This window comes from Bufo gargarizans, unplaced genomic scaffold (assembly GCF_014858855.1).
Source record: "Bufo gargarizans isolate SCDJY-AF-19 unplaced genomic scaffold, ASM1485885v1 original_scaffold_878_pilon, whole genome shotgun sequence".
Lineage (NCBI taxonomy): Eukaryota > Metazoa > Chordata > Amphibia > Anura > Bufonidae > Bufo > Bufo gargarizans.
Window position 1 is genome coordinate 129,846 of NW_025334738.1, and position 18,611 is coordinate 148,456.

Below are 18,611 nucleotides of genomic sequence, written 5' to 3' on the forward strand. Positions count from 1 at the left end.
AGCGGGGATAGGTAATTTGCCCTGTATGAGCACACAAATTGCACACCCTAAAGGTCAACCCTGTCTTAGAAGTCATTGAGTATTTAGTTTGAATGAGCCGGTGTGGAACCCCCACCATATCCCACCGCACTCACCGTGCTACATGTGACCAGCGACTTCCGTCTTAAGGCTTTTTGGATTATCTGAAACAGATTCTGTGGAGCATTATCGAAAGAATACAGTTCACCGATCCCACCGGTGAAGTCCTGTAGAGCTTCTAATGGTAAACCTCCAATGAGTGCTTGATATGAGCCGTTCAACCTGTGAAAATATACAAATTAAAGAGAAGCTGGAAAAGAAAAGTTTCTCATACTACACTTATTTCCCCAGTGTTACATTACGATTATTATGGCGAAGTATAGCAACAGCCTACATGAGACCAAAATGACCACCATCTGTGAAATTCAGTATGTGGTGGGCACCCCTATAGGAAAAGCAATTAGTCCTATTAGATCTACTCCATGTCCCTCCATATAACGATGTAGGCACATATAGTGTTACCTTCCAATCCTTCCCTGTAAATGATGTGCAGAACTGTTTGTCTATTCCTTCCTATAATAACATAGTTACAGATAGTACTTCCTCCCTTTCTATTCCTGTAAATGTTGTAGGTACAGTTAGTACTGCCTCACAGTTTCTACCTCTAAATTATGTAGCCGCATATGTAGCCACAATGTAGGTACAGATAGTACTTCCTCCCTGTCTCTCCCTGTAAATGATGTAGGTACAGATAGTACTACCTCCCTGTCTCCTCCTGTAAATGATGTACGTACAGATAGTACTGCCTCCCTGTCTCTCCCTGTAAATGATGTAGGTACAGATAGTACTGCCTCCCTGTCTCTCCCTGTAAATGATGTAGGTACAGATAGCACTGCCTCCCTGTCTCTACCTGGTAACTTTATTTGATGTAGGTACAGTTAGTACTGCCTCCCAGTTTTTACCTTTAAATTATATAGACAGATATAGTACTTCCTCATTGTCTATACCTGGTATTTGATGTAGGTACTACCTCCCTGTCCCCCCTTGTAAATTATGTCTCCATGTCTCTCCCTGTAAATTATGTAGATACAGATAGTACTGCCTCCCTGTCCCTGTAGTAAGCGCCAGACCCAGGTGGTCATGCTTACGGAAACTGATGACCCGCACTCCACTGTTTCCATAACTCCTATTGTAGTGAATAAGAGCTATGTAAACAGCAGAAAAAAACATGCTGCTTTAGGCTACTTTCACACTAGCGTTCGGCTGTCCGCTCGTGAGCTCCGTTTGAAGGGGCTCACGAGCGGACCCGAACGCTTCCGTCCAGCCCTGATGCAGTCTGAATGGATGCGGATCCGCTCAGACTGCATCAGTCTGGCACCGTTCAGCCTCCGCTCCGCTCGCCTCCGCACGGACAGGCGGACAGCTGAACGCTGCTTGCAGCGTTCGGGTGTCCGCCTGGCCGTGCGGAGGCGAGCGGATCCGTCCAGACTTACAATGTAAGTCAATGGGGACGGATCCGTTTGAAGATGCCACAATATGGCTCAATCTTCAAGCGGATCCGTCCCCCATTGACTTTACATTGAAAGTCTGAACGGATCCGCTCAGGCTGCTTTCACACTTAGAAAATTTTCTAAGTTATTAATGCAGACGGATCCGTACTGAACGGAGCCTCCGTCTGCATTAATATGATCGGATCCGTTCAGAACGGATCCGATCGAACGCTAGTGTGAAAGTAGCCTAACTCATGAATTATGGAAACAGCCAAGCTTGCTGTGCTATACTATGTGAATAGCTCTATTCACTGCAATGAGAGCTATGGAAACAGAAAAGTGCTGGCCCGATTGGCATTTTTCATAAGTGTGACCACCTGAGGTCAGCACTTAGTACCATCTCACCATGTAAATGGCCAGATGGGACAATTATTTGACTATGCTCTACAGCCCTCCTTATAACCGTTATGCAGCTATCAATAGCAAGCAGTAATGTTGAGTGATGAAAGCAGGTTCTGCCTTGGTACTAATGATGGTCTCATCAGAGTTTTCAAGAGGGCTGGAGATCACCTACTGCCATCATGCATTGTGTGGAGACACACTGTACCAACATCAGGAGTCATGGTGTGGGAGATCATTAGCCACCATGGCCACATTGACCAGCCTTCGTTATATCCTGGACACTGTGGAATCAATCCTACCCCCTTTTTGGACCCAGAAGACTGGAGTCAACAAGATAACAGACATCCACACACACTACCCGCTCTACCGAACGTGCTCTTCAGTAACTCCCCTAGCCAGCCCGATCACCAGATCTCTCCCCCATTGAGAATGTCTGGGACCAGATGGGATAATGGATCTCCAATGCACAACAATCACCTTGTCTGAAGTACAGGTCCAAGTTGAAAGTGCTTGGAATGACCTACTGTGTCACAGGAGGACATCCTACATCTGTATGACTGCTATTGTGCCAGAGTGGCAGGTTGTATCTTGGCAAGAGGAGAGGCCACCCAGTATAATTGTGACCTAGCTACCTCGCACATTACATAGAAACATAGAAACATAGAATGTGTCGGCAGATAAGAACCATTTGGCCCATCTAGTCTGCCCAATATACTGAATACTATGAATAGCCGCTGGCCCTATCTTATATGAAGGATGGCCTTATGCCTATCCCATGCATGCTTAAACTCCTTCACTGTATTTGCAGCTACCACTTCTGCAGGAAGGCTATTCCATGCATCCACTACTCTCTCAGTAAAGTAATACTTCCTGATATTACTTTTAAACCTTTGCCCCTCTAATTTAAAACTATGTCCTCTTGTAGCAGTTTTTCTTCTTTTAAATATTTTCTCCTCTTTTACCTTGTTGATTTCCTTTATGTATTTAGCAGTTTCTATCATATCCCCTCTGTCTCGTCTTTCTTCCAAGCTATACATGCTAAGGTCCTTTAATCTTTCCTGGTAAGTTTTATCCTGCAATCCATGTACTAGTTTAGTAGCTCTTCTCTGAACTCTCTCCAAAGTATCAATATCCTTCTGGAGATATGGTCTCCAGTACTGAGCACAATACTCCAAATGAGGTCTCACTAGTGCTCTGTAGAGCGGCATGAGCGCCTCCCTCTTTCTACTGGTAATGCCACTCCCTATACACCCAAGCATTCTGCTAGCATTTCCTGCTGCTCTGTGACATTGTCTGCCTACCTTTAAGTCTTCTGAAATAATGACCCCTAAATCTCTTTCCTCAGATACTGAGGTTAGGACTGTATCACTGATTTTATATTCTGCTCTTGGGTTTTTACATCCCAGGTGCATTATCTTGCACTTATCAACATTAAATTTTAGTTGCCAGATTTTTGACCATTCCTCTAGTTTTTCTAAATCCTTTTCCATTTGGTGTATCCCTCCAGGAACATCAACCCTGTTACAAATCTTTGTGTCATTAGCAAAAAGACACACCTTACCATTGAGGCCTTCTGCAATTTCGCTGATAAAGATATTAACCAATATGGGTCCCAGAACAGATCCCTGAGGTACCCCACTGGTAACAAGACCATGGTCTAAATATACTCCATTGACTACAAACCTCTGTTGTCTGTCCCTCAGCCACTGCCTAATCCATTCAACAATATGGGAGTCCAAGCCCAAAGACTGCAATTTATTGATAAGCCTTCTATGGGGGACAGTATAAAAAGCCTTACTAAAGTCTAGATAAGCGATGTCTACTGGACCTCCTCCATCTATTATTTTAGTCACCCAATCAAAAAAAATCTATAAGATTAGTTTGACATGATCTCCCTGAAGTAAACTCATGCTGTTTTTCATCTTTCAATCCATGGGATTTTAGATGCTCCACAATCCTCTACTTAAGTATGGTTTCCATTAATTTCCCCACTATTGATGTCAGGCTTACTGGCCTATAGTTGCCCGATTCCTCCCTACTACCTTTCTTGTGTATGGGCACAACATTTGCCAATTTCCAATCTTCTGGGACGACTCCTGTTGCCAGTGATTGGTTAAATAAATCTGTTAACGGTTTTGCTAGTTCACCGCTAAGCTCTTTTAATAGCTTTGGGTGTATCCCATCAGACCCCTGTGACATTCTACTGCAGAACCCAAAATAAAGTGGGCACCACCTTGGTTGTGTGATCAATGACCAAAAAGCACTAGCAGTTTACACTTTGTTAATCTCAGCTGTATCTCGTTAAGTTATCCAGGTGTATTTTTAGTATATGAACCACACATTCAGTGAATTGTATTAGTTTGGATGTTTCTGCATACACAATCGCCCAGACATTTGTTTCTGCTGACTCCACCATTGTCAAGCACACTCAGTTTGGTCAAGCATGCATGTCTACTTCTATGGGGGCACAGGGATAAGCAGTAGCTTCCCCAGCCTTCTGGTATCTTATCTCCTAAGGATCAGATACAGTATGTTTTAATCCAGAAATGCCCAATTCTTGTTTTCCCTGACATCTACCATGGGGTAAACAGTCGTCCAGGCCCCATACCCTTTGATCCTTTTGATCGTGGTGTGTACATCCAGCTTTAGATGTTATATTAGGTTCTTACTTGGCATAGGCCTTCTCTAGGAGGGCGCTCCAGAACTCGTTAGCCGCGGTGGACTTGACAAACAGTAGATTGTTTTTCTTAGTAGGAAGCCGATCATCCACAACAACATCAACCCACTCGCCGTACTGCCAGAACTGGGGGGAACAGGTTATAGGTTAGTGCACAGGTGAATGTGGTCTTGTTACACCCGACCTTTGAGTCACGGATCTTATCGTAGAGGCAGAGCTGTTAATATCTTATATTTTGTCATGTTGTGGTAACAGGAATACACAGTTTGTGTTCTTGCTATGACAACAATTCATCTGCTTTCTGAATTTCCCGTTTGTGTCATCCTTTTCTGTGCTGATAATTTCCTAATAAATCTTTATAGAGGTCTGAGCTTCTATATCCCATCCATAGAAGAAGAGCAAAATGTACTTAAGGTTGACTTATGACCTACAGAGTTAAAGAGCACCTGTCAGATGGGTCAACCCTATTAAACCAGGCATATAGCCTGGTAACGTTGATTCTGATGATTAAGCTTAGATGCTGACTGCATGTTGTTTATACATTGTAATTCATTACAATGTATAAACAACATGCAGTCAGCATCTAAGCTTAGGGCTCTTTCACACCTGCGTTCTTTTCTTCCGGCATAGAGTTCCGTCGTCGGGGCTCTATGCCGGAAGAATACTGATCAGGATTATCCTAATGCATCCTGAATGGAGAGTCCGTCCTTCAGGATGCATCAGGATGTCTTCAGTTCCGGAACGGAACGTTTTTTGGCCGGAGAAAATACCGCGGCATGCTGCCCTTTTTGCTCCGGCCAAAAATCCTGAACACTTGCCGCAAGGCCGGATCCAGAATGAATGCCCTTTGAAAGGCATTGATCCGGATCCGGCCTTAAGCTAAACGTCGTTTCGGCGCATTGCCGGATCCGACGTTTAGCTTTTTCTCAATGGTTACCATGGCTGCCGGGACGCTAAAATCCTGTTTGCCATGGTAAAGTGTAGCGGGGAAGCAGCATACTTACCATCTGTGCGGCTCCCGGGGCGCTCCAGAGTGACGTCAGGGCGCCCCAACGTCATCCATGCGCATGGGGCGCCCTGACATCATTCTGGAGCGCCCAGGAGCCGCACAGACTGTAAGTATACTGCTCCCCACTACTACTATGGCAACCAGGACTTTAATAGCGTCCTGGCTGCCATAGTAACACTGAACGCATTTTGAAAACGGATCCGTCTTCAAATGCTTTCAGTACACTTGCGTTTTTTCTGGATCCGGCGTGTAATTCCGGCAAGTGGAGTACACGCCCGATCCGGACAACGCAAGTGTGAAAGAGGCCTTAATCAGCAGAATCAACGTTACCAGGCTAAATGCCTGGTTTAATAGGGTTGACCCATCTGACAGGTGCTCTTTAACTCTGTAGGTCATAAGTCAACCTTAAGTACATTTTGCTCTTCGTCAATGCAGTATGCAGTAAGCTCATGAGCTCCCTCTAGTGGTGAATGCTTGCAGAATTTTTGTAATTTACCTCTATGACTATACAGGGCATTAGGAGCTGTGTATGTCAATTAAGAAATGGTCTTCAAAGGGTTGACATTCATTGGCTTCATCTCCATTTATGATGGTATGATGTACGTAAGAGCTGTGCTGTGTGTTCTGGTTTACTCAGAAGCCCCTACTAAATTATATTTTTTGATGATTAAGGAGGTTCCTAAATGTTTCTGCAGCAAGCCCCTGAGGAGCCAGAGAAGTGGATGAAGTAGTGGCCCTGATGATAATGTGTCACAGTGTACTCCCTCAGGTTGTTGACCCCTGGGGTCTGTGCAGTGAAGGAGGGGAACTCTATATTCCCTTGGGGCACTCCCTGTAGCTGTTGCCTCCACACCTGATGGTAGTTTTGAGGTGCCCTTGATGTTAAATGTCCGTGTGGGTGCTAGGCAGGGCACGTGATGAAAACGCAATGGCCAGCAAGTGGTGTTAGGAGAGTCAGTAACAAGGACTAATATTGAACATAACAAAAGTCTCTCTTTACCATTTACACAATAGGAATTGTAGTACATCCAGCAGTTATCTGTACACAGTGCAAATTCTTCCCAGATGTCCAAGCATAAGCTAGACAGATTGTTGCAGCAATGGCCTTCTTGTTACTCATTCTCTTGCTGGGATCTCTGGCTATCAACTACAATCTGACAACAGCGGCTACACTATTCTGGGGTGCATATGGTGTCTTAACCTGTTATCCCTCTGCAGCAGCAAGGTCTGGATCATCTTAGGCTGGGTCACCTTATTTTTTTTCTCTTTCACTGTAGCCATGCAAATCCTTCTCCTTTAGTTCTTGTTTGCTTACATCTGGAGCTCGTTGAGGTGACTATGGCTCCAGGCTTGAAGTTAAAGTATATGAGAGAGGAGCACATGCTCCTTCTTTATTCCTCTCTACACAGACTCTGACTGAAAACTTCTGGAGCCAGCCCACACCCTGAGCTCCAGAGAGGTCTGGGTCAGGATTGTTAACTTTTGGCCTTGCCTGGTCACGCTGGAACAACTGAGTGTGCAGCACAAAGCATTAACATTACAAACATTATATAACAAACAAAACAGAGTAGATACTCCCACATCTGGGGTACTGCATTTTCAGGGATTCTGGACAGAAAAAGGGGAACTACAGAATACTGGAAAGTGAGGAAGATACCACTTTCTGCTAATAAGATTTATTACAACATTTCGTATAGTCACATGTACTACTGATTTAGGCAATAAAAATAGCCATGAGATAAATATGGAGTAGTTCTATTATAGCCCATTCGGCATGTACAGTACTGTAATCACAGCTAGACCGCCCCTCAGTCTCTAAGACTGTTGATATCCCTCAGGCCATTGTGATTTTTTAGAACTCTCCCATCAGATGACATCACACTCCTGACATTTAGACAATACACAGTTTTACCCGCTTGTCGCGGCTTGCTCTCCTACATTGACCACTTGTGACATCATCACTGTCATGCAAAGAGATGTGCTCTGTGACAGGTCTGAATGAGACTGCATGAACCAACCCAGCCCTGCTACATCTACATGTATAGGGGAAATTGATTGTCGGAGGCTGACTTCAGAGGACAATAGAATGTGATATGTTCTCCAGGATGAGAAGTAAGCTGAATGTCCTTTTCTATTACTGAGCTATAAATCAGCTTCATAAACATCAGGGCGTTTCAGGCTCTAGACTTTGCCTGTCTGTGTTCCAGAACTTCAAATTCACGCTAGCTTAGTTTCTGGTACAAATTATCTGCCAGGCCATGGGAGGCCATGCCCCCTTACTCTAAGCCCTGCTCACTTTTCAGAAAAGTACAGAGGGCAGTGTAAAATGGATAAAAGTTGCAAATCTTGTGCCAAAATTTGGAAAAGTCATTCATAAATTTCCCCCATGGTGTTAAACTAATTTTAGCTGCCTGCAGCCACCACTAGAGGGAGCTTAGACATTTACTGTATACAGTGTATACACTGCACTAATAATGAGACTGTATGCTGTAAGCTCCCCCTAGTGATGGCTGCAGACAGACAGACATTTATCAATTAAAGGGAACCTGTTCACTGTTACACCAGGCACAATGGCTTATAGGGCTAGCTCAGCTGAATGTAACGATACCTTTCACTTAGCGATCCTTTCCTTCATTCTAGAGAAAAAGTACTTTAAATCCATAAGCAAACAAGCAGTTAAGTGCACCAAGCGCAGGACCAAGCCACTCTGTGCACCCTTGCACCTCCTGCTTTCTCTGACAGCCCCTCCCTCTTCTTGATTGACAGGGCCAGACAAGATTAATAAACAGGAAACTGACCCTGTTAATGAAGAAGGAGGGGGAGGGTCTGACAGAGGAAGCAGGAGGTGCAAGGGTGCACAGGTTGGTAGTTCACTTAACTACTCACTTGCATATGGATTCAAGGTACTGTTTTTCTAGAATAAACAGTCATAAACAGACAGTATGCCTGGTTGAATAGGGTTGATCCTGCTGACACAAGAGCCAATATAATGCACAAGAAAACTCTTAGTCTTAATTTTGGAAAAAATCATCTGGTCCTAAGTGTATGTTACCTTAAAGTGAAAGATTCCTGCATAGTTGGTGTCAAAGCTCTGGTCCATGGGGACAACACGGCGAAGACAGTCTTCATTCAGAGTCAGGGATGCAACAGAACTTAGAAACCAGCAGTCACCTGTGGAGAAATATATCTCTTGTTATTGGGCAGTTACTATATATGACCAGAACTTCACAGAAATATGGGAGATTATGAGAATTAGAGACTCTAGGTAGAGCTGATGACCAATTTGACCACTATCTTCTGGAGAGTTAATCTCTCAATCAATGTGTTTGAGATGGTCCCAATGAGATAACTTCTCAGAATAAAGCCACCCTAGCTATCCACCTAAAAAAAAACTAGAAATAATATCTGTAATCTGTAGCTCAATTGTCAGCTTTGCTGTATAGACTGTGACATTATGAACAGAGTCATCTCATTTTATGTTTAGGGTAGGGGAGTTCATGACATCACTATTATACTGGTGGAGGGCTAGATAAAGTGCACTAGTAAAAATATACTCAGATCTAAGACACTATATGCAGCTCCCCTGTCAATCTATTGGAAAGGCTGGACCCCATCACTTATCTGAGACCATAATATAATAAAAATTAAAAAAAAATCCCATTCATTTCAGCTTCCACGAAGCAACACATCCTGTGGTACTGTGTATACAGACAATACCAGGTCGAAATGTGTGCCTCCAATATGGCCACCTGAGGGAAATTTTTAAAACTAAAAAAAGACTATAAAAGCTCTATAAAAAAAAGAACAAAAACCTTATTTCTCTTCTACAGTCTACGATATAAGGAAACCAAAATTAGATACAGTACACGAGACATTCCCTTTAAATGTCAACCACTTGTGAGGGAGATTGGTTGGTTAATTAGTTGCATCGTTAGTTAATGTAATGTTTACAGTAAAATGTTAACACATACAAAGGGAATTGTAATCCAGCCGCCCTTCATATATGTTGGGCTGGGTGTAGAAGTCAGCTCGTCTTCAACGTCAATGCAAAACTAATTACCTAACGATCCTTGCCAGACATCTGCACGAGTCGCCCCTTCATTAATGAACTGGGGATTGGGTTTTATTTCCTGTAAATAACATTGTAACATTATTACATTTGGAGTTGTTGATGTATCTTCAGACAATGAAAGTTGTGGTCCACCACAAGAACTTATCACCTATCCACAGGATCTAAATAGTGATGGTCCGACCACTGGGACCCTTACAGATCACTAGAACAGGGGTCCCTGAGTCTCCTGAGCCTCTCCTCGTTGCCACGCCATTCATCTGTATGAGACAGCCGAGATCTTAGCTTCTCTTCAGCCTCATATCTCCTATACTTGAATGGACCACAGGGACCCTGTTTTTGCTAATTTTGGGGGTCCCAGAGGTCAGACCTTCAACGACAAGATACTTATCACCTGGTGGTAAGTTGCTATGGTGGAAATTCACAATCCCTGTTCCTTAACCCCAATGATTTTTCTTATCTGTCATCCATTCTGATATAGGAGGTTCTTCCTGTGAAATTCCATCAGATCATGATGCCAACATGGAGACATTTCTAATAAGCCCCCCTCCCACATAGATGATACATTACTGATTAATAATAATTTTCGTCATTTTTGTCCATAGAAAAGAATAAATATGTCCCATCTGAACAACCCATTTTCATAAACCTATTAGGACATGTGGATGTTATAGAGGAGCAATACTAATATACAGATGTAGCTAATGTTGACATTAAATGCACAGTTGCAGCGAACGGTAACTTGACTTTCAGCGACTGTTCTTGTATTGTCAATCTAAAGTTTGGCACAATTGTGTTGTGTCGTTTGCTACATCTGTATGTATCTAATGTAGTGGATGTAAAGTAATGGCATACAAAGGAGGTTAGTATCTTAATCCCTTATGGACAGGGCGATTTTCTGGGTTTGCATTTCCATTTTGTACTCCTTGCCTTCCAGGACCTATAACTTTTTTATTTTTCAGTTCACAAAAATGACTGTGCGTCCTATAGTGTGAATATAGTACATGACTGGCATATTACATGTGTACATTGCAGGCCATACTGTGCAGCATACGCTGGATGTACCCCAGAGCACGCAGGAAAAGCTGGTGGGCAATTGCGCTGCTGCTGGAGGGAGGCGAGGGGCAGGCTTTCCTTCCACATAATGTGACTGCCCTTCCAGGAGGGCTCAGATACCAGCTTAAGGTACCCTATGCATGTGTAAGCCTAATAAAGTGTCCCTCATAAGTGTGTAAGCCTAATAAAGTATCCTCTAATCAGGGGTGTAACTACCATAGCGGCAGACCATGCAACTGCTATGGGCCCCAGGGCAAGAGTGGGCCCAGTCTTAGCTGGAATTTTCTCCTCTTCTACTAGAGGTAAAAACTTGGTTAGGACTCTACCATCTAAAGGAACAATTTTTAGCAAATGAAGCAGAGGAAAAATGGCCCAAGGGTCATTCAAATGGGTTTAGGCAGAAACCCTTCTGTCCTGTGTGGGGGGGCCTGGTTTGATCCTTGCTATGGGGCCCGGAGAGGAGTAGGGGTTTGCCTTTATGTAAAGTTCTGTCTGAAGCCCACACTTCAGGAAGATATAAGTGAGGGACATGAATATGTGAAGTGACTGAGGGTAGAAATACATGGAGAAAAAAACAATAATAAAATACTAATAGGAGTTTATTATAAGCCACCTAATATACCAGAGTCTACAGAAAATCTACTTCTAAACGAAATAGCCAAAGCAGCATATCATAATGAGGTTGTTATTATGGGGGACGTCAACCCAGATATAGACTGGGAAGCTGAAACCTGTAGATCTCATAAAGGAGGGGGAGTTGCAGACAGCGATGAGATATTTTTTTTCTCTGTATTCACTGAAGAAAATAAACTGTCAGATGAAATGCAGAATGTAAAAGTAAATTCCCCATTAAAAGTGCCCTGTCTGACCCAGGAGAAGTACAGCTGCAACTTAAAAAAGATTAAAATAGACAAATCGCCGGGACCAGATAGCGCACACCCTTGTATCCTAAGAGAATTAAGTCAGACCCTTATTTCTGATATTTAAGTACTCTATACTGAAAGGGAGTGTTCCACAGGATTGGCGCATAGCAAATGTGGTGCCAATATTCAAAAAGGGTCCAAAAACAGAGCCCGGAAACTATAGGCCGGTAAGTTTAACAACTGTCGTGGGTAAACTGTTTGAAGGTTTTCTAAGAGATGCTATCCTGGAGTACCTAAATGAAAATAAGCAGATAACGCCATATCAGCATGGCTTTATGAGGGATTGGTCATGTCAAACTAATTTGATCAGTTTCTATGAGGAGGTAAGTTCTAGACTTGACAGCGGCAAATCAATGGATGTCGTATATCTGGACTTCTCCAAAACATTTGACACTGTGAGAAAAGTGAGAATAAAGTGAGAATGCTCGGACTGGGAGAAAACGTCTGTATGTGTGTAAGTAACTGGCTCAATGATAGAAAACAGAGGGTGGTTATATAATGGTAAACACTCAGATTGGATCACTGTCACTAGTGGGGTACCTCAGGGGGTCAGTATTGGGCCATATCCTCTTAAATATATTTATTAATGATCTTGTAGAAGGCTCGCACAGTAAAAATATAAATTTTTGCAGATGACACTAAACTGTGTAAAGAAATTGACACGGAAGAGGACAGTATACTGCTACAGAGGGATCTGGGTAGACTGGATGCTTGGGCAGATAAGTGGCAGATGAGGTTTAACACTGACAAATGTAAAGTTATGCACATGGAAAGGAATAATGCAAGTCACCAGTACATACTAAATGGTAAAACACTTGGTAACACTGATATGGAAAATTCTAGGCTCCTGTGAACAAGGCAGACATAGCAGAGCTATGGAGAGGGTTCAGAGGAGGGCAACTAAAGTAATAACTGGAATGGGGTAACTACAGTACCCTGAAAGATTATGAACATTAGGGTTATTCACTTTAGAAAGAAGACAACTGAGGGGAGATATAATAACTATGTATAAATATTTCAGGGGTCAGTACGGAGATCACTCCCATCATCTATTTATCCCCAGGACGGTGACTGTGACGAGGGGACATCCTCTGCGTCTAGAGGAAAGAAGGTTTCTACACAAACATAGAAGAGGATTCTTTACGGTAAGAGCAGTGAGACTATGGAGCTCTCTGCCTGAGGAGGTGGTGATGGTGAGTACAATAAAGGAATTCAAGAGGGGCCTGGATGTATTTCTGGAGCGTAATAATATTACAGGCTATAGCTACTAGAGAGGGGCTGTTGTGCCAGGGAGTTATTCTGATTGCCTGATTGGAATCAGGAAGGAATTTTTTTCCCCTAAAGTGGGGAAAATTGGCTTCTACCTCACAGTTTTTTTGCCTTCCTCTGGATCAACTTGCGGGATAACAGGCCGAACTGGATGGATAGATGTCTTTTTTGAGCTTTATAAACTATGTTACTATGTTACTTCTCTATGTACGCCACTCCCTCTAATAAAGTGTCCCCCATAATAATGTGTCAGCAGCAGATCCCTCCATAACAGTGTTTCAGCATCGGATGCCCCCCATACCAGTGTGTCAGGATCAGATCCCCCCACAACAGATGAGACCCCACAGTCTGCTTAACCTGTGTTACCCACACACAACTAAAACACAGAGTCTGTCCCACCTCTACACTAGAGCCATCAAGGAAGGTTTAATAAGTACAATGGATTATTTGAGGTCTATGGGGCAATCAATATGTTCCTATGAAGCCCTGCCACAGAACTATTAGAGCTATTGCTGTGGTAGCCTCATATCCTTTAGAGGGAAAGAGACTACCACAAGAAACGAACCGCTCCGCCGATCGCCGCTTGGTGGAGCCATTTGGGCCCCAGGAGCTCCAATCCTGGGGAAAGCCACCAAAGATGCTGTGGTCACAAATTACCATGGCATCTGAGGAGTTAAATGTCTGTGATTGCCGTTATCGCTGGTCATAGACATTAGTTGTGGGTGTTTGCTGTTTAAAACAGCAGATGCCTGGCGGCTATGGTGCCCATTGCAGAAGCCATTTTTAAAGAACAGATGGAAGATGTCCTCAAAGGATTAAGATATCTATAGTACATAGTAGATGGCAGCAGGGTCATTAGGGAACCCAGAGAACTAACTCCTCTTGGATTGTTGTCTTGTATTGGCTGAGGATGTGCATTTCATTCAAACTCTATGTAAAAGCAGTCTTGAAAAATATTCCGATTCAGCCAATTGCTTTTCCTCAGACATAAGGCTAGAAAAACTTTGGCCATTACAATATATAAAATATACCCAATAAAATAAGACAAACCATAGTAATAGCATCAAAAATACATAGACTAGTTATTCTGCATATCCTCACCAAGGGTCTTTTCCAGACAATATCTTGAACTTTCTGAGATTTGGGATCCAGGTCTTTGAACCCAAGAGATGATTGAACAGCAGGAAATGTAGGGTCTTCAAATAAAGTCTTTGATGCCAAGCATTGTGCCCTTAGTTCCTCCAAGTCTTGGTTTAAGTATTTTCTTGGATTCTTGTTGGCCCCAACCCCTGAGGCTGTGGCCCTATCTTTGGCCAGTTTAGCAGCTAGACTTGCCATAGTATTGTGCTTCTGTGTGTGGAGGCTGAAGACAAAAGAGTAGTAGTGAGTATTATATATAGTGTGTAAACCAGATGGGAAGAAACTCTTGAAGACCTAGAGGAGGAGACAACAGATGGAGGAATTCCTGACTAGTAGAGTGCAGGGTGTGAAATTGTGGTCATCACTAGTAAACATCCCTTATCACATTCTTACATGAGAGGTTAGGTCATTATGATAAAGAATAATAGAAAGAAAACTACTGCACTTGGGTTCTTCTTTTTTTCTTGACATCCGTAAGAGAAGCCTTCAGAATTTAATGTTAGATCTGCATTAACATTCTGTCTACAACAAGTTATTCTTTAGCTATTGTGTAACTACAACTCCCATCAAACTCAACAGTCTGTGTGTACTAAACCATATCCTGGGGGGTGGATATTGTGGTCTCACGGCGTTGGTTCATACCACCATACCATCTCAAGGACAGAAGTGTCTGGTTCTTGAGCTTGGGCCAACCCACTATGGGTCACATAGCTGCCACATGGACTATGCCTATGGTATGTAAGTGCTTGTCCACATTTACGGAGTACTGTGCTCAATTCATAAACAAAATGGGATGTACATTAAAAATGAAGTCTAATCTATGATGAGCATGTTATAGAGGAGGGGCAGCTGGGCAGATTGATATATAGTTTTCTGGGGAAAGATTCAGTATAACTTGCAATTTATTAATCTAAATCTCAGCTTTTTGCAGTCCAGTGGGAAGTCTTACTCAAGGTATCACAGTTAAATGACCAGAATGAGTCCAGAATGAGCAGAGGTTTAGGGCTCTTTCACACTTGCGTTGTCCGGATCCGGCGTGTACTCCACTTGTCGGAATTACACGCCGGATCCGGAAAAACGCAAGTGAACTAAAAGCATTTGAAGACGGATCCGTCTTCAAAATGCGTTCAGTGTTACTATGGCAGCCAGGACGCTATTAAAGTCCTGGTTGCCATAGTAGTAGTGGGGAGCGGGGGAGCAGTATACTTACCATCCGCGCGGCTCCCGGGGCGCTCCAGAATGGCGTCAGAGCGCCCCATGCGCATGGATGACGTGCCATGCGATCACGTCATCCATGCACGTGGGGCGCCCTGACGTCACTCTGGAGCGCCCCGGGAGCCGCACGGACGGTAAGTATACTGCTCCCCCGCTCCCCACTACACTTTACCATGGCTGCCAGGACTTTAGCGTCCCGGCAGCCATGGTAACCATTCAGAAAAAGCTAAACGTCGGATCCGGCAATGCGCCGAAACGACGTTTAGCTTAAGGCCGGATCCGGATCAATGCCTTTCAATGGGCATTCATTCCGGATCCGGCCTTGCGGCAAGTCTTCAGGATTTTGGGCCGGAGCAAAAAGCGCAGCATGCTGCAGTATTTTCTCCGGCCAAAAACGTTCCGGTCCGGAACTGAAGACATCCTGATGCATCCTGAACGGATTTCACTCTATTCAGAGTGCATTAGGATAAAACTGATCAGGATTCTTCCGGCATAGAGCCCCGACGACGGAACTCTATGCCGGAAGACCATAACGCAGGTGTGAAAGAGCCCTTAGATCTATAAATTACAAGTTTTATATTAGTAATTTAAAAATAGATACAAATTACAAACACTGGTTACATCCTGGCATTGAGAAGACAGTCTTAAATAAGAAGGAAAAAGTTATAGCCATTAGACCAGTACTTCCAAATATCTGGTAAAATGTACTGGTCTTTATGGTCTGGAATACCTTCAGGGTGATGGAGATGAATAAGAATATCCAAGCTGATTTCGGGAAGTTTGAGTCTTTGAAGATTTTATAGCTATCAACCTTCTGTGTCCGGTGGAGCAGTTACAGCACAAACAAGAGTGTAGAATGTCTATGGAGTGCAGTCTGGAGGGGAAGACCTGATGTGAGTGATTATATACCCTTTTATGGAGCCTGTGGTCACTTCAAAGGAGGTCGTGAAGTATAAGGGGTGGTGGACGGCGAGTTGCTCTTGCATTGCAGCATTAGGGGCAGATGTTTTAACATCTTTCTTATCCCCCACCCAGGCAATAACAGGAAATTGAGGAGGAGGGGGGGTCTCAGTAAGCAGATCCTCATGGAATGTTATCTAAAAAATACAGATGTCAGACATTTGAGCTGAGCATTGCTATGACATGGGTAACATGATGATGATAGATGGGTGACTGAGCAAAATAATTATAAGGGTGGAAAAAACAGAGCAGAATATCCAAAGGTTGCCTGTGACAGCATATCGTAAGAAGAAAGCTGACATCTCAAAGGGACAGTCCAATCATGGGAAGAAACATTTATGAAACAAATGAGTGAATGAATAAAGAAAGAAATAAATAAATGATTGAATGGATGGATGAATGAATGTGTGAATAAATAATTAAATTATTTAATGAATGAATAAATGAATTAATACATGACTGTGAATTAATAACTAAATAAATAAGCAAATGAATAAATAACTAGATAAATGAGGGAATTAATTAATTAACTAATAAGGGAATGAATAAATGAATGAATAACTAAATAAATTAGTGAACGAATGAATAGAAAAGTGAATGAATGAACGATTAACCAAATGAGTGAATGAATAATTACATAGTGAATAAATGAATGACTAAATGTGTTAAAAGTTAATTTATGAATGACTAAATGAATGAGAGAATGAATAAATGAAAATAATGAATGAAAGAATAACTTGAATTATTATTATTATTTATTATTAAAACGCCATTCATTCCATAGCGCTGTACATATGATAAGCGGTGCACATACATAACACAGACAATTGCACTAATCATAAACAAGATGAGTTACAAACTGGTACAGAAGGAGAGAGGGCCCTGCCCGTGAGGGCTTACAATCTACATGGTATGGGAGAAGGACACAGTAGGTGCGGGTGAAGCTGGTCATGGCGGTATAGAGGCAGCAGGGTCACTGGTTGTAGGTTTGTCTGAAGAGGTGGGTTTTCAGGTTTCTTTTGAAGGATTCCACTGTAGGTGAGAGTCTGATATGTTGGGGAAGCGAGTTCCAGAGTGTGGGGTCTGCACGGGAGAAATCCTGGAGGCGGTTGTGGGAAGAGGCGATAAGAGAAGAGAAGGAGAGAAGGAGGTCTTGTGAGGATCGGAGAGTGCGTGTGGGGATGTATCAGGAAAGTAGCTCAGAGATGTAGGGAGGGGACAGGTTATGGACGGCCTTGTATGTATTTGTTAGTACTTTTAAGTGACTTTGTTGGGCAATGGGGAGCCAGTGAAGGGATTGGCAGAGGGGAGAGGCAGAGGAGTAATAGGGTGAGAGGTGGATTAGTCGGGCAGCAGAGTTGAGGATAGATTGGAGGGGTGCGAGAGTGCTAGATGGAAGGCTACAGTTGCAGTAGTCTAGGCGGGAGATAATGAGGGCATGTACAAGCATTTTTGCAGATTCAAAGTTAAGGAAAGCGTGGATGCTGGAGATATTTTTGAGTTGGAGGCGGCAGGTGGTGGAAAGGGCTTTGATGTGCTGTCAGAAAGAAATGGCAGAATCCAAGGTCACTCCAAGGCAGCGGGCTTTGTTGACTGGGGAGAGTGTGCAGCCATTGATCGTGATAGATATGTCTGTTGGGGGGGTTGAACAAGATGGGGGAAAGATTATGAATTCTGTCTTATCCATGTTAAGTTTTAGAAAGCGAGAGGCGAAGAAGGATGATAAAGAAGATAGACATTGTGGGATTCTTGATAGTAAGGTGGTAGATTTGTGTGTCGTCAGCGTAGGAGTGATACTGAAAGCTATGGGACTCTATGAGCTGTCCCAGGCCAAAATTGTAGATAGAGAAGTGCAGGGGTCCTAGGACAGAGCCTTGCGGGACACCAACAGAGAGGGAATGAGACGAGGAGGTGGTGCGGGAGTGGGAGATGCTAAACATCCGGTCTGTGAGGTATGATGTGATCCAGGAGAGGGCCAGGTCAGTGATGCCAAGAGATGAGAGAGTTTGCAACAGAAGGGAGTGGTCAACAGTGTCGAAGGCAGAGGACAGGTCAATGAGAAGGAGGACAGAGTACTTGAATAAATGTGGATGAATTAATAAATAAGTAAACTAATGAATAACTAAATAAGGTTACAGCATGCCGGATTTGTGCTACCGCAAGTCCATCGTGTCGCCAGAAGTCCGCTCCGGCCCTAATCACTATAATGGGGGGCGGGCCGGAGGTCCGGCCACAGCACAGCAAACATGCCAAGAGGAGGCCGGAATAAAACTACAGCACTCTGTGGTTTTTGTCCGGCCGCCTCTCGGCATAGTGAATGGGGCCGGAGCAGGGTGTACTTGCGGAAGCACGGATCCGGCAGGGTCCCGCAAGTCTAAAAGTA

The 18,611-nt window shown here is 43.4% G+C and overlaps 1 protein-coding gene across 1 annotated transcript in view; it reads right to left on the reverse strand.

Annotated features, from left to right (window-relative positions):
* LOC122924160 (calpain-8-like) overlaps nt 1–16,123 on the reverse strand; it is a 93,931-nt gene extending 77,808 nt beyond the window's left edge. Inside the window, exons 1-6 of the mRNA XM_044275097.1 lie at nt 15,999–16,123; nt 14,015–14,276; nt 9,657–9,726; nt 8,649–8,767; nt 4,580–4,713; nt 135–300 (exon numbers count right to left, since the gene is read on the reverse strand). Coding sequence (XP_044131032.1) covers nt 135–300; nt 4,580–4,713; nt 8,649–8,767; nt 9,657–9,726; nt 14,015–14,251 — 726 coding nt within the window. The 5' untranslated portion in view covers nt 14,252–14,276; nt 15,999–16,123. The remainder of the gene's footprint in view (nt 1–134; nt 301–4,579; nt 4,714–8,648; nt 8,768–9,656; nt 9,727–14,014; nt 14,277–15,998) is intronic.
* Between the last annotated feature and the right edge of the window lie 2,488 nt (nt 16,124–18,611).